Genomic DNA, 15584 nt, shown 5'->3' on the forward strand with positions numbered 1-15584 from the left:
GGTCACGCGCCAGACAAGCGGTGGAGCCGGGATTTGAACCCACGGCCTTCCGACTCCCAGCAGGCTCTGCCATGCTGCCTCTCGTTGTGCCGCGTCTCCTCCAGTGCTTAGCGCACAGTAAGCGCTTCATAAATACCACAGTTATGGTTATTACCATCAGTCATCGTGGCGCCTCTACGTCAGTGCCCAGACCGGCGGTTGGCACATAGTCAGTGCTTCACTAACCTCACCCGCCCACGACCCCTCACAGTCGTCCCCCCTCTAGCCCCCACGCCCCCTCCCTGGCCCCCAAATCCCCTCATCACCGCCCCCCACATCCCCTCCCGGTCCCCCACATCCCCTCTCCGGGCCTTCCGTCCCGACAGTCCGCCCTACGCCCTCCCCGGCCGCCATGTCTTCCCCTCAAAGCCCCCAGTCCCCTCTCTAGGCCCCACATCCCCTCCTTGGCCCCCCACGTCCCTTCCCCGGCCGCCATGTCTTCCCCTCAAAGCCCCCAGTCCCATCTCTAGGCCCCACGCCCCCTCCCCGGCCCCCGAATCCCCTCACAACCCCCCACATCTCCTCACGGTCCTCCACATCACCTCTCCACTCCCCTCGACCCCTCACAGTCTGCCATGTCCCCTCAAAGTCCCCCAAATCCCCTCATCCCGGTCCTCCATATCCCTCTCCGTTCCCCTCGTCCCCTCTCCAGCCCCCACCTCCCCTCCTCGGCCCCCCACGCCCCCTCCCCGGCCCCCAAATCCCCTCACAACCCCCCACATCTCCTCACGGTCCTCCACATCACCTCTCCACTCCCCTCGTCCCCTCACAGTCTGCCATGTCCCCTCGAAGTCCCCCAAATCCCCTCATCCCAGTCCTCCATATCCCTCTCCGTTCCCCTCGTCCCCTCTCCAACCCCCACCTCCCCTCCTTGGCCCCCCACGCCCCCTCCCCGGCCCCCAAATCCCCTCACCACCCCCCACATCTCCTCACGGTCCTCCACATCACCTGTCCACTCCCCTCGTCCCCTCACAGTCCCCCAAATCCCCTCATCCCAGTCCTCCATATCCCTCTCCGTTCCCCTCGTCCCCTCCCCGACCCCCACGTTCCCTCCCAGTCCCCCACGCCCCCCACATCGCCTCTCCGGGCCTTATGTCCCCTGACAGTCCCCCCACCTACGCCCTCCCCGGCCGCCATGTCTTCCCCTCGCAGCCCCCCCATCCCCTCTCTGGCCCCTCCCCGGCCCCCATGTCTCCCCCACATCCCCTCCCTGGCCCCGAAATCCCCTCCCGGTCCCCCACATCCCCTCTCCGGGCCTTATGTCCCCTGACAGTCCCCCCCTGTGCCCTCCCCGGCCACCACGTCTTCCCCTCAAAGCCCCCAGTCCCTTCTCCAGACCCCCAATCCCCTCACCCCCCCCCACATCCCCTCATGGTCCTCCACATCCCCTCTCCGTTCCCCTCGTCCCCTCCCCGTCCCCCACGCCCCCCAAATCCCCTCACCATAGCCCCCCACATCCCCTCTCCGGGCCTTCCGTCCCCTGCCAGTCCCCCCCCGGCCGCCATGCCTTCCCCTCAAAGCCCCCCATCCCCTCTTTGGCCCCTCCCCGGCCCCCGTGTCTCCCCCCCAATCCCCTCCCTGGCCCTTAAATCCCCTCACCACCGCCCCCCACATCCCCTCCAGGTCCTCCCCATGCCCTCTGGGGTCCCCACGCCCCCTGCCAGTCCCCCCCCGCCCCGTGCCCTCCTCGGCCGCCATGTCTTCCCCTCAGAGCCCCCCAATCTCCTCTCCAGACCCCACATCCCCTCACAACCCCCCACATCGTCCCCTCTCCGGGCCTTCCGTCCCCTCAGAGTCCCTCACGCCCCCCACATCCATTCCCCGGTCCCCAAATCCCCTCAGAGTCCCCCACATCCCCTGGTTCCCCTCTTCCCTCAGGCCCCCATGTCTCCCCACATCCCCTGACAGTCCCCCCGCGCCCTCCCCGGCCGCCATGTCTTCCCCTCACATCCCCTCTTTGGCCTCTCTCGCTCCTAGTCCCCCACGCCCCCAAATCCCCTCATCACAGCCCCCCACATCCCCTCTCCGGGCCTTAGGTCCCCTGACAGTCCCCCACACCCCCTCCCTGGCCGCCATGTCTCCCCCACATCCCCTCTCCATATTCCCCTCATCCCTTCTCTGGGCCTTAGGTCCCCTCACAGTCCCCCACCTCCCTTCCCTGGCCGCCTTTTCTCTCCCTCATAATAATAATAATAATAACGGCATCTATTAAGCGCTTACTATGTGCAAAGCACTGTTCTAAGCGCTGGGGAGGTTACAAGGTGATCAAGTTGTCCCACGGGGGGGGCTCAAAGTCTTAATCCCCATTTGACAGATAAGGTAACAGAGGCCCAGAGAAGTTAAGTGACTTGCCCAAAGTCACACAGCTGACAAGTGGCGGAGTCGGGATTTGAACCCATGACCTCCGACTCCAAAGCCCGGGCTCTTTCCACTGAGCCACGCAGCTTCTCTCTAGACATCATCTCCCTCATCTCCCCCATCCCCTCCCCGGCCCCCAAATCCCCTCATCACAGCCCCCCACATCCCCTCACAGTCCCCCACATCCCTTACCCGGCCGCCACGTCTCCCCTCATCCCCCCCACATCCCCTCCCAGTCCTCCCCATAATAATAATAACGGTATCCGTTAAGCGCTTACTATGTGCCAAGCACTGTTCTAAGCGCTGGGGAGGATGCAAGGTGATGAGGTGGTCCCACGGGGGGGCTCCCAGTCTTCATCCCCCTTCTAGACCGTGAGCCCGCTGTTGGGTAGGGACCGTCTGCTATATGTTGCCAACTTGGACTTCCCAAGCGCTTAGTACAGTGCTCTGCACACAGTAAGTGCTCAATAAATATGATCGAATTTATTCCCCTCCTCCCCCTCCCCGTCCCCCCCGCCTTACCTCCTTCCCCTCCCCACAGCACCTGTATATATGTTTGTACGTATTTATTACTCTATTTATTTTATTTGTCCATATTTATTCTATTTATTTTATTTTGTTACTATGTTTTGTTTTGTCGTCTGTCTTCCCCTTCTAGACTGTGAGCCCACTGTTGGGTCGGGACCATCTCTCTATGTTGCCAACCTGGACTTGCCAAGCGCTTAGTCTAGTGCTCTGCACACAGTAAGCGCTCAATAAATACGACTGAGTGAATGAATGAATCCCCATTTTACAGATGAGGGAACTGAGGCCCAGAGAAGTGACTTGCCCAAAGTCACCCAGCTGACAGTTGGCGGGGCCGGGATTAGAACCCATGCGGTCCCCACGTCCCTTGACAGTCCACCTTGCCATCTTCCCCTCACATCAATCAATCACGCGTATTTATTGAGCGCTTACTGTGTGCAGAGCACTGGACTAAGCGCTTGGGAAGTACAAGTGGGCAACATCTAGAGACGGTCCCTACCCGACAGCGGGCTCACAGTCTACAAGGGGGAGACAGAGAAGAAAACCAAACATATTAACAAAATAAAATAAATAGAATAGATATGTACAAGTAAAATAAATAAATAAATGGAGTAATAAATATGTACAAACCTATATACATATATACAGTGCTTGGCACGTAGTAAGCGCTTAATAAATGCCATTATTATTATTATTATTATTCTCTGTGTCCCAGTTACCTCATCTGTAAAATGGGGGTGAAGACTGCGAGCCCCCCGTGGGACAACCTGATCACCTTGTAACCTCCCCAGCGCTTAGGACAGCGCTTGGCACGTAGTAAGCGCTTAATAAATGCCATTATTATTATTATTATTATTATTCTCTGTGTCCCAGTTCCCTCATCTGTAAAATGGGGATGAAGACTGCGAGCCCCCCGTGGGACAACCTGATCACCTTGTAACCTCCCCAGCGCTTAGGACAGTGCTTGGCACACAGTAAGCGCTTAATAAATGCCATCATTATTTTTATTATTATTATATACGATTCTCAGGACAGACACAGTCCCTGTCCCACCCGGGGCTCACAACCTTTCACCCCCATTTATTATTCTTCTTCAATATCATTATATTGAACATTATTCAGTATTGAAAAGCAGCCGGGCATTGTGGGCAGAGCCCGGGAGTCAGAAGGAACCGGGTTCTAATTCTGACTCCGCCCCTCGTCTGCCGTGTGACCTCGGACAAGTCACTTCCCTTCTCCAGGCCTCAGTTCCCTCTTCTGTCAAATGGGGATGGAGACGGAGAGCCCAACGTGGGGCAGGGACAAATCCCATCTAGATTTGTGCTTAGTCCAGTGTCTGAACCCTAGTGAGTGCTTAACTAATGATAATAATAATAATGGCATTTATTAAGCGCTTAACAAATAATAATAATAATGGCATTTATTAAGCGCTTACTATGTGCAAAGCGCTGTTCTAAGCGCAGGGGAGCTTACAAGGTGATCAGGTTGTCCCACGGGGGACTCACAGAAGCAGCGTGGCTCCGTGGAAAGAGGAGTCAGAGGTCATGGGTTCAAACCCCGGCTCCGCCAATTGTCAGCTGGGTGACTTTGGGCAAGTCACTTCACTTCTCTGGGCCTCAGTGACCTCATCTGTAAAATGGGGAAGAAGACTGTGAGCCCCCCGTGGGACAACCTGATCACCTTGTAACCTCCCCGGCGCTTAGAACAGTGCTTTGCACGTAGTAAGTGCTTAATAAATGCCATCGTTATTATTATTCATTCTCATTTTACAGATGAGGTCACTGAGGCCCAGAGAAGTGGCGTGACTTGCCCAGAGTCACCCAGCTGACAATTGGCGGAGCCGGGGTTTGAACCCGTGACCTCTGACTCCAAATTCATTCATTCAGTCGTCTTTATTGAGCGCTTACTGTGTGCAGAGCACTGGACTCAGCGCTTGGGAAGTCCAAGTCGGCGACATATAGAGACGGTCCCTACTTAACAGTGTGTTCACAGTCTAAAACGGGGAGACAGATGACAAAACAAAACATACTAACAAAGTAAAATAAATAGAATATGTACAAGTAAAATAGAGTAATAAATCTGTACAAACATATATACACATATATACGTATATATACACGTCTATATGCATATGTATATGTATGTATACTTATATATATATACATATGTATGCATATATATACATATGTGTGTATATATGCATACATATATACACATATAGACGTGTATATATACACGTCTATATGTATATATATGTATGCTTATATATATGCATGCATATATATACGTATATATGTATATATGCATGCATATATAGATATGCATGTATACAGGCTTTGGAGTGTATATATGTGTGCATGAGTGTATATGTGTGTGTGTATATGCACATATGTGTGTATGTGTGCATGTGTATATATACACACATGTATACATACATGCACACATATATGTATACACACATATATATACATATACATATGTATATATGTATGTACGTATATATATGTATACATATATGCATATACATGTATACAGGCTTTGGAGTGTGTATATGTATACATATATACACGTACATACATGTATGCACATGTATATGTATATATATGTATACATATATATACATATACGTGTGTACAGGCTTTGGAGTATGTATATATATGTATGTGTACGTATATATGTGTGTATATGTGTATATCTGTGTGTGTGCCAAAGCCTGTGCTCTTTCCACTTAGCCACGCTGCTTCTCTTATCATCATCGTCATCATCATCATCATCATCATCATCATCATCACCATTAACAATACAACCACCAGCAGCCGCATTCCCTGCCCACGACGACGACGACGACGACGAGGAGCTCACGGCCCGGAGAGTCCCGCAGGCCCCGGGAAGCGCTCAGTACACAGCCCCGGCCGGCCGGCGGACTCGCGTCTTTCGAACGAGGGCCCCCTTGGTTCAGCCCAGGGGAGTTTTCGGATCCAAAAGCGGAATCTTCCTCCCCCGTCTCTCCTCGGTGCCCTTTCCGACAGATGGTGGAGGGGGCGGGTGAGGCGGGCGGTCTATAAAAGTCCCTCCCATCCATCCACGAGACCCCCTTCGCTGACTCACGGCTCGTGGGGGGTGGGGGGCGGCCTACCAGTTTCCACCGCTCCGAGGGGCGTCTATTTGACGCCAACTGGGCGTCGAAGGCCCCGCTGGGTGCCGCTGGGAATCCGCCGCGCTCCGGTGGGATGCCATCCCAGTGGTCCTGGACTCAGGGGGCGGGAGGAGAACGAGGATCGGACCCCCCCCCCCCCCCCGGTCCATTTGACAGTGGAGGAAACTGAGGCCCAGAGAGAGGGAGCATTAATTATAATAGCTACTCATTCAATCGCGCTTAAGCCATTAGTCCAGTGCTCTGCACACAGTAAGCGCTCAATAAATACGATTGATGGTGATGATGATGATGATTCGATCGCGCTCTCCCAAGCGCTCAGTCCGGTGCTCTGCACCCAGTAAGCGCTCGATAAGTACGATGGAATAATAATAACGGCATTTATTAAGCGCTTACTATGTGCAAAGCAGCGCTGGGGAGGTTACAAGGTGATCGGGTTGTCCCCCTTGGGGCTCAAAGCCTTCATCCCCATTTGACAGATGAGGAAACTGAGGCACAGAGAAGCAAAGTGACTTGCCCAAAGTCACACAGCTGACAAGTGGCGGAGTGGGGATATAAGTGGCGGAGTCGTGAATGACTCTCCCCGGCGCTCAGTTCAGTGCTCTGCACATAGTCAGCGCTTGATAAATACGATTGAAGGAGTGAATGGCTCTCCCCGGCGCTTAGTACAGTGCTCTGCACACAGTCAGTGCTCGATAAATACGATTAAATGAGTGAATGACTCTCCCCGGCGCTCAGTACAGTGCTCTGCACACAGTCAGTGCTCGATAAATATGATTGAAGGAGTGAATGACTCTCCCCGGCACTAAAGTCCAGTGCTCTGCGCACAGTAAGCGCTCGATAAATACAATTAAATGAGTGAGTGACTGTCCCCGGCGCTTAGTACAGTGCTCTGCACTCAGTAAGCGCTCGATAAATACAATTAAAGGAGTGAATGACTCTCCCCGGCGCTCAGTCCAGTGCTCTGCACTCAGTGAGCGCCCGATAAATACGATTAAATGAGTGAATGACTCTCCCCGGCGCTCAGTTCAGTGCTCTGCACACAGTCAGCGCTCGATAAATACGATTAAAGGAGTGAATGACTCTCCCCGGCGCTCAGTACAGTGCTCTGCACACAGTCAGTGCTCGATAAATATGATTGAAGGAGTGAATGACTCTCCCCGGCACTAAAGTCCAGTGCTCTGCGCACAGTAAGCGCTCGATAAATACAATTAAATGAGTGAGTGACTGTCCCCGGCGCTTAGTACAGTGCTCTGCACTCAGTAAGCGCTCGATAAATACAATTAAAGGAGTGAATGACTCTCCCCGGCGCTCAGTCCAGTGCTCTGCACTCAGTGAGCGCCCGATAAATACGATTAAATGAGTGAATGACTCTCCCCGGCGCTCAGTTCAGTGCTCTGCACACAGTCAGCGCTCGATAAATACGATTAAAGGAGTGAATGACTCTCCCCGGCGCTTAGTCCAGTGCTCTGCGCACATTAAGCGCTCGATAAATACGATTAAATGAGTGAATGACTCTCCCCGGCGCTTAGTACAGTGCTCTGCTCACAGTAAGTGCTCGATAAATACGATTAAATGAATGAATGACTCTCCCTGGCGCTTAGTACAGTGCTCTGCACACAGTAAGCGCTCGATAAATACGATTAAATGAGTGAATGACTCTCCCCGGCGCTCAGTACAGTGCTCTGCACACAGTATGCGCTCGATAAATATGATTAAATGAGTGAATGACTCTCCCTGGCGCTTAGTACAGTGCTCTGCATTCAGTAAGCGCTCAATAAATACAATTAAATGAGTGAATGACTCTCCCCGGCGCTCAGTCCAGTGCTCTGCACACAGTAAGCGCTCGATAAATACGCTTAAATGAGTGAATGACTCTCCCCGGCGCTCAGTCCAGTGCTCTGCACACAGTAAGCACTCGATAAATACGATTAAATGAGTGAATGACTCTCCCCGGTGCTCCGTACAGTGCTCTGCACTCAGTAAGTGCTCGATAAACACTACTGAAGGAGTGAATGACTCTCCCCGGCGCTCAGTCCAGTGCTCTGCACACAGTAAGCGCTCGATAAATACAATTAAATGAGTGAATGACTCTCCCCGGCGCTCAGTACAGTGCTCTGCACACAGTAAGCGCTCGATAAATACGATTAAATAAGTGAATGACTCTCCCCGGCGCTCAGTCCAGTGCTCTGCACAGAGTAAGCGCTCAATAAATACGAGTCTAATAGAACAGAGATTCTAATAGACACATTCCCTGCCCACAACGAGTTAACAGTCTATCAGTCCAGGGATGGTATTTATTGAGCGCTTACTGCGTGCAGAGCACTGGACTGAGCGCTTGGGCGGGTCCAATAATAATAATAATAATAATAATGGCATTTATTAAGCACTTACTATGTGCAAAGCACTGTTCTAAGCGCTGGAAGAGTTACTTAGACGCCCTCCCCGCCCTCAAGGAGCTGACGGTCTCCTGCGTGCAGGTCGTTGTACTGATCACTTTGGGGGAGTCCAATACAGTTAGCAGACAACAATCAAGGACTTTATACTCTGTATCCCCCCCCAGCGCTTAGCACATAGTAAGCACGTCACAAAAGCCATCATTATTATTATTATTACACTCCATTCATTCATTCATTCAATCGTATTTATTGAGTGCTGTGTGCAGAGCACTGTACTAAGCGCTTGGGAAGCACAAGTTGGCATCATATAGAGACGATCTCCATAGTATCTACTGAGCGCCTACTGTGTGCAGAGCACTGGGCTGAGCGTTTGGGAGAGTCCAATAGGAGACACGATCCCTGCCCTCGAGGAGCCTCCGCTAAATCAATCAATCAATCAATCGTATTTATTGAGCGCTTGGGAAGTACAAGTCGGTACTAAATCAGTCGGTTGAATTTATCGAGCACTTCCTGTGAGCAGGGCACTGTACTGAGCGCTTTGGAGCGTTCAATAGGGTCAGTAGCCACAATCGCCGCCCTCAAGGAGCTGCCTATCAATGCGTCTCCCTCTCTTCTCCCAACAATGTTCCGGCCGCAGCTCGGTAATAATAATAATAATAACAATAATAATAATAATAATAATAATAATAATAGTGGCATTTACTAAGCGCTTACTATGTGCAAAGCACTGTTCTAAGCGCTGGGGAGGTGACAAGGTGATCAGGTTGTCCCCCGTGGAGCTCACAGTCAATCCCCATTTTACAGATGAGGGAACTGAGGCCCAGAGAAGTGAAGTGACTTGCCCAAAGTCACCCAGCTGACAACTGGCGGAGCCTGGATTTGAACCCATGACCACTGACTCCAAAGCCTGGGCTCTTTCCACTGAGCCACGCGGACGCTGCTATTTATTGTCTACTGCGTGCAGGGCACTGTACTGAGCGCTTGGGAGAGTCCAACAGAACAGTTTGGAAGACGTGATCCCTGCCCACGAGGAGCTTGGAGTCTAGAGGGGGAGAAACCATAGTTTGGGAAGGACTTAATCAACCCAATGCTGAGATAATAATAATAATAATAATAATAATAATGGCATTTATTAAGCGCTTACTATGTGCAAAGCACTGTTCTAAGCACCGGGGAGCTTACAAGGTGATCGGGTTGTCCCCCGTGGGGCTCCCAGTCTTCATCCCCATTTTCCAGATGAGGTCACTGAGGCCCAGAGAAGTGAAGTGACTTGCCCAAAGTCACCCAGCTGACAAGTGGCGGAGCCGGGATTTGAACCCATGACCTCTGATTCCAAAGCCCGGGCTCTTTCCACTGAGCCACCCGTTCGGCGCCTACCCTGTGCCCAGCACTGTGCTGAGCACCGGGGGCGGGGGGGACGCAAGATCATCGAGTCGAACCCAGTCCCCGGAGACCCGGGGCCGAATCCCCATTTTGCAGGGGGGGGGGAAATGGAGGCCCAGAGAAAGGAAATGACTTGGCCGAGGTCACCCGGCGGGCAGGCGGCGGAGCCGGGATTAGAACCCGGGGCCCCCCGGCTCCCGGCCCGGGCGCTGCTTCCTTAAGTAATAACGAGGGCATTTATTAAGCGCTTACTATGTGCAAGGCACTGTTCTAAGCGCTGGGGAGGTTAATGCTTTTTGGCTTTCTCTTCCAGGAAAGGAGGATCGGGGCTCCCTGCCTTCATCTCACAGAGCAGGCCCAGAGAAGTGAAGTGACTGGACCACGGTCACACAGCAGGCAGGTGGCGGAGCCGGGATGAGAACCCACCACCTCTCCCTGGGGGACCCTCTCTCTCTCTCTCTCCCCTCTGACCTCTGTGAGAGACCCTCTTCCTTCCCCCTCTTTCCCAGTGGGATCCTCTGTCTCTGTCTGTCTTCCTCCCCTCTGACCTCCGTAAGAGACCCTCTTCCTTCCCCCTCTTTCCCGGTGGGATCCTCTCTCTCTCTCTGTGTCTCTCTCCCCTCTGACCTCTGTGAGAGACCCTCTTCCTTCCCCCTCTTTCCCGGTGGGATCCTCTCTCTCTTTCTGTCTGTCTCTCTCCCCTCTGACCTCTGTGAGAGACCCTCTTCCTTCCCCCATTTCCCGGCAGGACCCTCTCTCTCTCTCTCTGTCTGTCTCCCTCCCCTCTGACCTTTGTGAGAGACCCTCTTCCTTCCCCCTCTTTCCCAGTGGGATACTCTGTCTCTCTCTGTCTGTCTCCCTCCCCTCTGACCTCTGTGAGAGACCCTCTTCCTTCCCCCTCGTTCCCGGTGGGAAAGATCCTCTCTCTCTCTGTCTCTCTCCCCTCTGACCTCTGTGAGAGACCCTCTTCCTTCCCCCATTTCCCGGTGGGATCCTCTCTCTCTGTCTCTCTCTGTCTGTCTCTCTCCCCTCTGACCTCTGTGAGAGACCCTCTTCCTTCCCCCATTTCCCGGTGGGATCCTCTCTCTCTCTCTCTCCCCTCTGATCTCCGCGAGAGACCCTCTTCCTTCCCCCTCTTTCCCGGTGGGATCCTCTGTCTCTCTCTGTTTGTCTCTCTCCCCTCTGACCTCCATGAGAGACCCTCTTCCTTCCCCCTCTTTCCCAGTGGGATTCTCTCTCTCTGTCTCTGTCTCTCTCCCCCCTCTGACCTCTGTGAGAGACCCTCTTCCTTCCCCCTCTTTCCCAGTGGGATCCTCTCTCTCTGTGTCTCTGTCTGTCTTTCTCCCCTCTGAGCCCTCTGTGAGAGACCCTCTTCCTTCCCCCTCTTTCCCAGTGGGATCCTCTCTCTGTCTGTCTGTCTCTCTGTTTCCCTCCCCTCTCACCTTTCTGAGAGACTCTCTTCCTTCCCCCTCTTTCCTGGTGGGATCCTCTCTCTCTCTCTCTCGCTCTCCCTAGGGGACCCTCCCCCTCCCTCCCTCTCCCTGTGGGACTCTCTCTCTCTCTCTCTCTCTCTCTCTGTGTGTCTGTCCCTCTCCCCTCTGACCTCTGTGAGAGACCCTCTTCCTACCCCCTTTTTCCTGGTGGGATCCTCTCTCTTTCTCTGTCCCTATGGGACCCTCCCCCTCTCTCCCTCCCCTGTGGGACCCTCCCTCTCTCTCCCTCTCTCTGCCCCCCAGACCTCTGAGAGACCCTCTTCCTTCCCCCTCTTTCCCAGTGGGATCGTCTCTCTCTGTCTGTCTCTCTCCCCTCTGACCTCCGGGAGAACCCTCTTCCTTCCCCCTCTTTCCCAGTGGGATCCTCTCTCTCTGTCTCTATCTGTCTCTCTCCCCTCTGACCCCTCTTCCTTCCCCCTCTTTCCCAGTGGGATCCTCTCTCTCTGTCTGTCTCTCTCCCCTCTGACCTCCGTGAGAAACCCTCTTCCTACCCCCTCTTTCCCGGTGGGACCCTCCCTCTCTCTCTGTCTCTCTCTCCTCTGACCTCTGTGAGAGACCCTCTTCCTTCCCCCTCTTTCCCGGTGGGAAAGATCCTCTCTCTTTCTCTTTCTCTCTCCCTAGGGGACCCTCCCCCTCTCTCCCTCCCCCTATGGGACCCTCTCTCTTTCTCTCTCTCTCTGTGTCTCCGTCTCTCTCCCCCGACCTCTGTGGGAGACCCTGTTCCTTCCCCCTCTTTCCCGGTGGGAAAGATCCTCTCTCTCTCTGTCTCTCTCCCCTCTGACCTCTCGGAGAGACTCTCTTCCTTCCCCCACTTTCCCGGTGGGATCCTCTCTCTCTCTTTCTCTCTCCCTAGGGGAGCCTCTCCCTCTTTCCCTCTCCCTGTGGGACCCTCTCTCTTTCTTTGTCTCTCTCTGTGTCTCTGTCTCTCCTCCCAGACCTCTGTAAGAGACCCTCTTCCTTCCCCTGTCTCGCTCTCTTTCTCTCTCCCCATGGGACCACCCCCTCTCCCCAGGAGGGACCCTCTCTCTCTGTCTCTGTCCCCCTGACCTCTGTGAGTGACCCCCTCCTTCCCCTCTCTCCCTGTGGGACCCTCTCTCTCTCAGACCCCCCGACCTCTACGAGAGACCCTCTTCCTTCCCCCTCTTTCCTGATGGGATCCCCTCTCTCTCTCTCTCTCTTCCTGACCCCTGTGAGGAACCCTCTCTTTCTTCCTGCCCCCTCATCCTCCCCTCCCCACAGCTTCCCATGGGACCCTCCCTTTCCCTGTGGGACCCCCCCCCCCCCCAACTCTCGCCCTGGTCTCTGTGTGGGACCCTCCCACTCCATGGCCTTGGCAAGACCCCCCCACACAACTCATCCTTGGCCTCAGGACCCTGAGGCGGGCGGGCAGGCCAGCTGGCGGGAGAGGGAAGCCCGGCTGTGCCCAAGTCGGTGGGAAGGTTTTTGGCTTCCGCGGGCAGAAGAGGCTCACCAGGCCCGCCGTGGGATTTGGGCCCAGGGGGAAGAAGAACCGATGGGAAGGAAGTGGGGATTGTGGGGGGCGGAGAAGAAGCGAGGCCGTCTGGGAGGAAGAAAGGCCATTTTGAGCCAGGTCTTTTTGGGGGGTGGCGGGGAGGTGAAGCCTAGGGGTTGCTCCTGGAAAACAGACATTTGCGTGGGTATTAGAGGCCATCCTGTCCTGGAAGAAGCTTGCCCGCCCAACGCCCGCCCAACGCCCACCCAGAGCCCCAGGCACCTGTCAGAGCTGGCGGCCCCCTCCCCTCTGGCATTCAGGGGGTCAAGCGTGTGGGGGGGGGGTCAGAGGTCACCTTCCCTCCCCCACCCACCCAAAGTTACAGAAAACCAATCCCAGTCCCGGACATTAGCCCCAGGGCGGGGGCAAGTCGCCCCCTCCCCCCCACTCCCAACTCTTCTCCCCTCCGAAAGGGGCAGAAATATTTCAGAGTCGGAAGTGGGTTGTTGGGGGTTGTGGGGGGGGGGGGGATGGGGAAGGGAGGAGGAGAGAGGGAGGAAGAAAGGGGGAGGGGATGGAGGGGAAAGGGGGAGGGGATGGAGGGGAAAGGGGGAGGAGGAAGGGGCTGGGAAAGGGAGAGGGAAGAAGGGGGAGGGGATGGAGGAAGGACGGGGAGAGGAAGGGGGTGGGAAAGGGAGGAAAGCGGGGAGGGGAGGAGGGGACAGGGAGAAGAGGAGGTGGCGGGGGGGCGGGAAGGGATGGGGAAGGAAGGGAAGAGGAGGAGGGGAAAAGAGAGAGAAGAGGGGGAAAGGAGGGGGAGGAGACAGGGAAAAGAGGGGGAGGGGCCAGAGCAAGGAGGAGGAGGAGGGGATGGGGAGGAGGAAAAGGGAGAAGGGAAGGGGAAAAGAGGGAAGGGGAGGGGGAATGGGAAAAGGGGGGAGGGAAAAGGGGGGAAGGGGGAAAGGAGGGGGAGAGGGAAAGGAGGGGGAGGGGAGAGGGAAAGGAGGGGGAGGGGGAAGGGAAAGGGGGGGAGGGAGAAGGGAGAAGGGAAAGGGGGGAGGGGGAAGGGAAAGGGGAAGGGAAAAGGGGAAGGGGGGGAAGGGGGGGAAGGGAGAGGAGAACGGGGGGGAAGGGAGAGGAGAACGGGGAAAAGGGAGAGGAGAACGGGGAAAAGGGAGAGGAGAACGGGGAAAAGGGAGAGGAGAACGGGGAAAAGGGAGAGGAGAAGAGGGGAAAGGGAGAGGAGAAGAGGGGGGAGGGGGAATGGGAAAAGGGGGGAGGGAAAAGGGGGGAAGGGGGAAAGGAGGGGGAGAGGGAAAGGAGGGGGAGGGGAGAGGGAAAGGAGGGGGAGGGGGAAGGGAAAGGGGGGAGGGAGAAGGGCACGGGGGGAGGGGGAAGGGAAAGGGGAAGGGAAAAGGGGAAGGGGGGGAAGGGGGGGAAGGGAGAGGAGAACGGGGGGGAAGGGAGAGGAGAACGGGGAAAAGGGAGAGGAGAACGGGGAAAAGGGAGAGGAGAACGGGGAAAAGGGAGAGGAGAACGGGGAAAAGGGAGAGGAGAAGAGGGGAAAGGGAGAGGAGAAGAGGGGAAAGGGAGAGGAGAAGAGGGGAAAGGGAGAGAAGAAGGGAGGGAAAGAGAGAGGAGAGGGGGGAAAGGGAGAGGAGAAGGGAAAGGGAGAGGAGAAGGGGGAAAGGGAGAGGAGAAGGGGGAAAAGAGGGGAGGAGAAGAGGGGAAAAGAGGGGAGGAGAAGGGGGGAAAAGAGGGGAGGAGAAGGGGGAAAAGAGGGGAGGAGAAGGGGGAAAAGAGGGGAGGAGAAGGGGGAAAAGAGGGGAGGAGAAGGGGGGAAAAGAGGGGAGGAGAAGGGGGGAAAAGTGGGGAGGAGAAGAGGGAAAAGAGGGGAGGAGAAGGGGGGAAAGAGGGGAGGAGAAGGGGGAAAAGAGGGGAGGAGAAGGGGGAAAAGAGGGGAGGAGAAGGGGAAAAGAGGAGAAGGGGGAAAAAGAGGGGAGGAGAAGGGGGAAAAAGAGGGGAGGAGAAGGGGGAAAAAGGGGAGGAGAAGGGGGAAAAAGAGGGGGAGGAGAAGGGGGAAAAGAGGAGAAGGGGGGAAAAAGAGGGGAGGAGAAGGGGGAAAAAGAGGGGAGGAGAAGGGGGAAAAGAGGAGAAGGGGGAAAGGGAGGGGAAAAGGGAGAGGGGAATGGGAAAGGGGGGGAGGGGAAAAAGAGGGGGGAGAAGGGGAAAAGGGGGGCCAGGGAGAAGAGGGGATGGAGAGGAGAGGAGGAGGAGGAGGAGGAGGAGAGAGGCGGGACAGGACGGGCGAAGGGCAGGGAGGCCGAAGGGGTCAGGGGTCAGGGGTCAGGGGTCAGGGGGCGGGGGCGGGGGGGGGCGCACCGACCTGGGGTGTTGAGGAGGGCCGCGGCCACCAGCAGCACGGGGAAAGGCCGCGGGGGCTCCATCGCCACCGCCGGCACCGCTGTGGGTGTCTGTGTGGTGTGTGTCTGTGTGTCTGTGTGTGTGTGTCTGTGTGTGTGTGTCTGTGTGTGTGTGTGTGTCTGTGTATGTCTGTGTGTGTCCCCCTTTTCCCCCCGGCGCCGCCTTCTGGGGACACGGATTTGGGGGGGAGGAGGAGGAGGGCGGGGGGAGAAGGAGGGGGAGGGGTCCCGGCCGCCCCCACAAACGCCGCAGCCCCGCCCCCGGGGCCCGCCCCCGCACCGCCCCCCGAGCGCCCGAACAGCCGAACGGCCGAGCGCCCCAACGGCCGAGCGGCCGAACGCCCGAACGGCCGAACA

At 55.8% G+C, this 15584-nt stretch overlaps 1 protein-coding gene across 1 annotated transcript in view; it reads right to left on the reverse strand.

Moving 5' to 3' along the window:
- Positions 1-15301, reverse strand: part of LOC119931724 (tyrosine-protein phosphatase non-receptor type substrate 1-like) — a 31252-nt gene extending 15951 nt beyond the window's left edge. The window contains exon 1 of the mRNA XM_038750595.1: positions 15191-15301. Coding sequence (XP_038606523.1) covers positions 15191-15251 — 61 coding nt within the window. The 5' untranslated portion in view covers positions 15252-15301. The remainder of the gene's footprint in view (positions 1-15190) is intronic.
- Between the last annotated feature and the right edge of the window lie 283 nt (positions 15302-15584).

This window comes from Tachyglossus aculeatus, chromosome 8 (genome assembly GCF_015852505.1).
Source record: "Tachyglossus aculeatus isolate mTacAcu1 chromosome 8, mTacAcu1.pri, whole genome shotgun sequence".
Taxonomy (NCBI): Eukaryota; Metazoa; Chordata; class Mammalia; order Monotremata; family Tachyglossidae; genus Tachyglossus; species Tachyglossus aculeatus.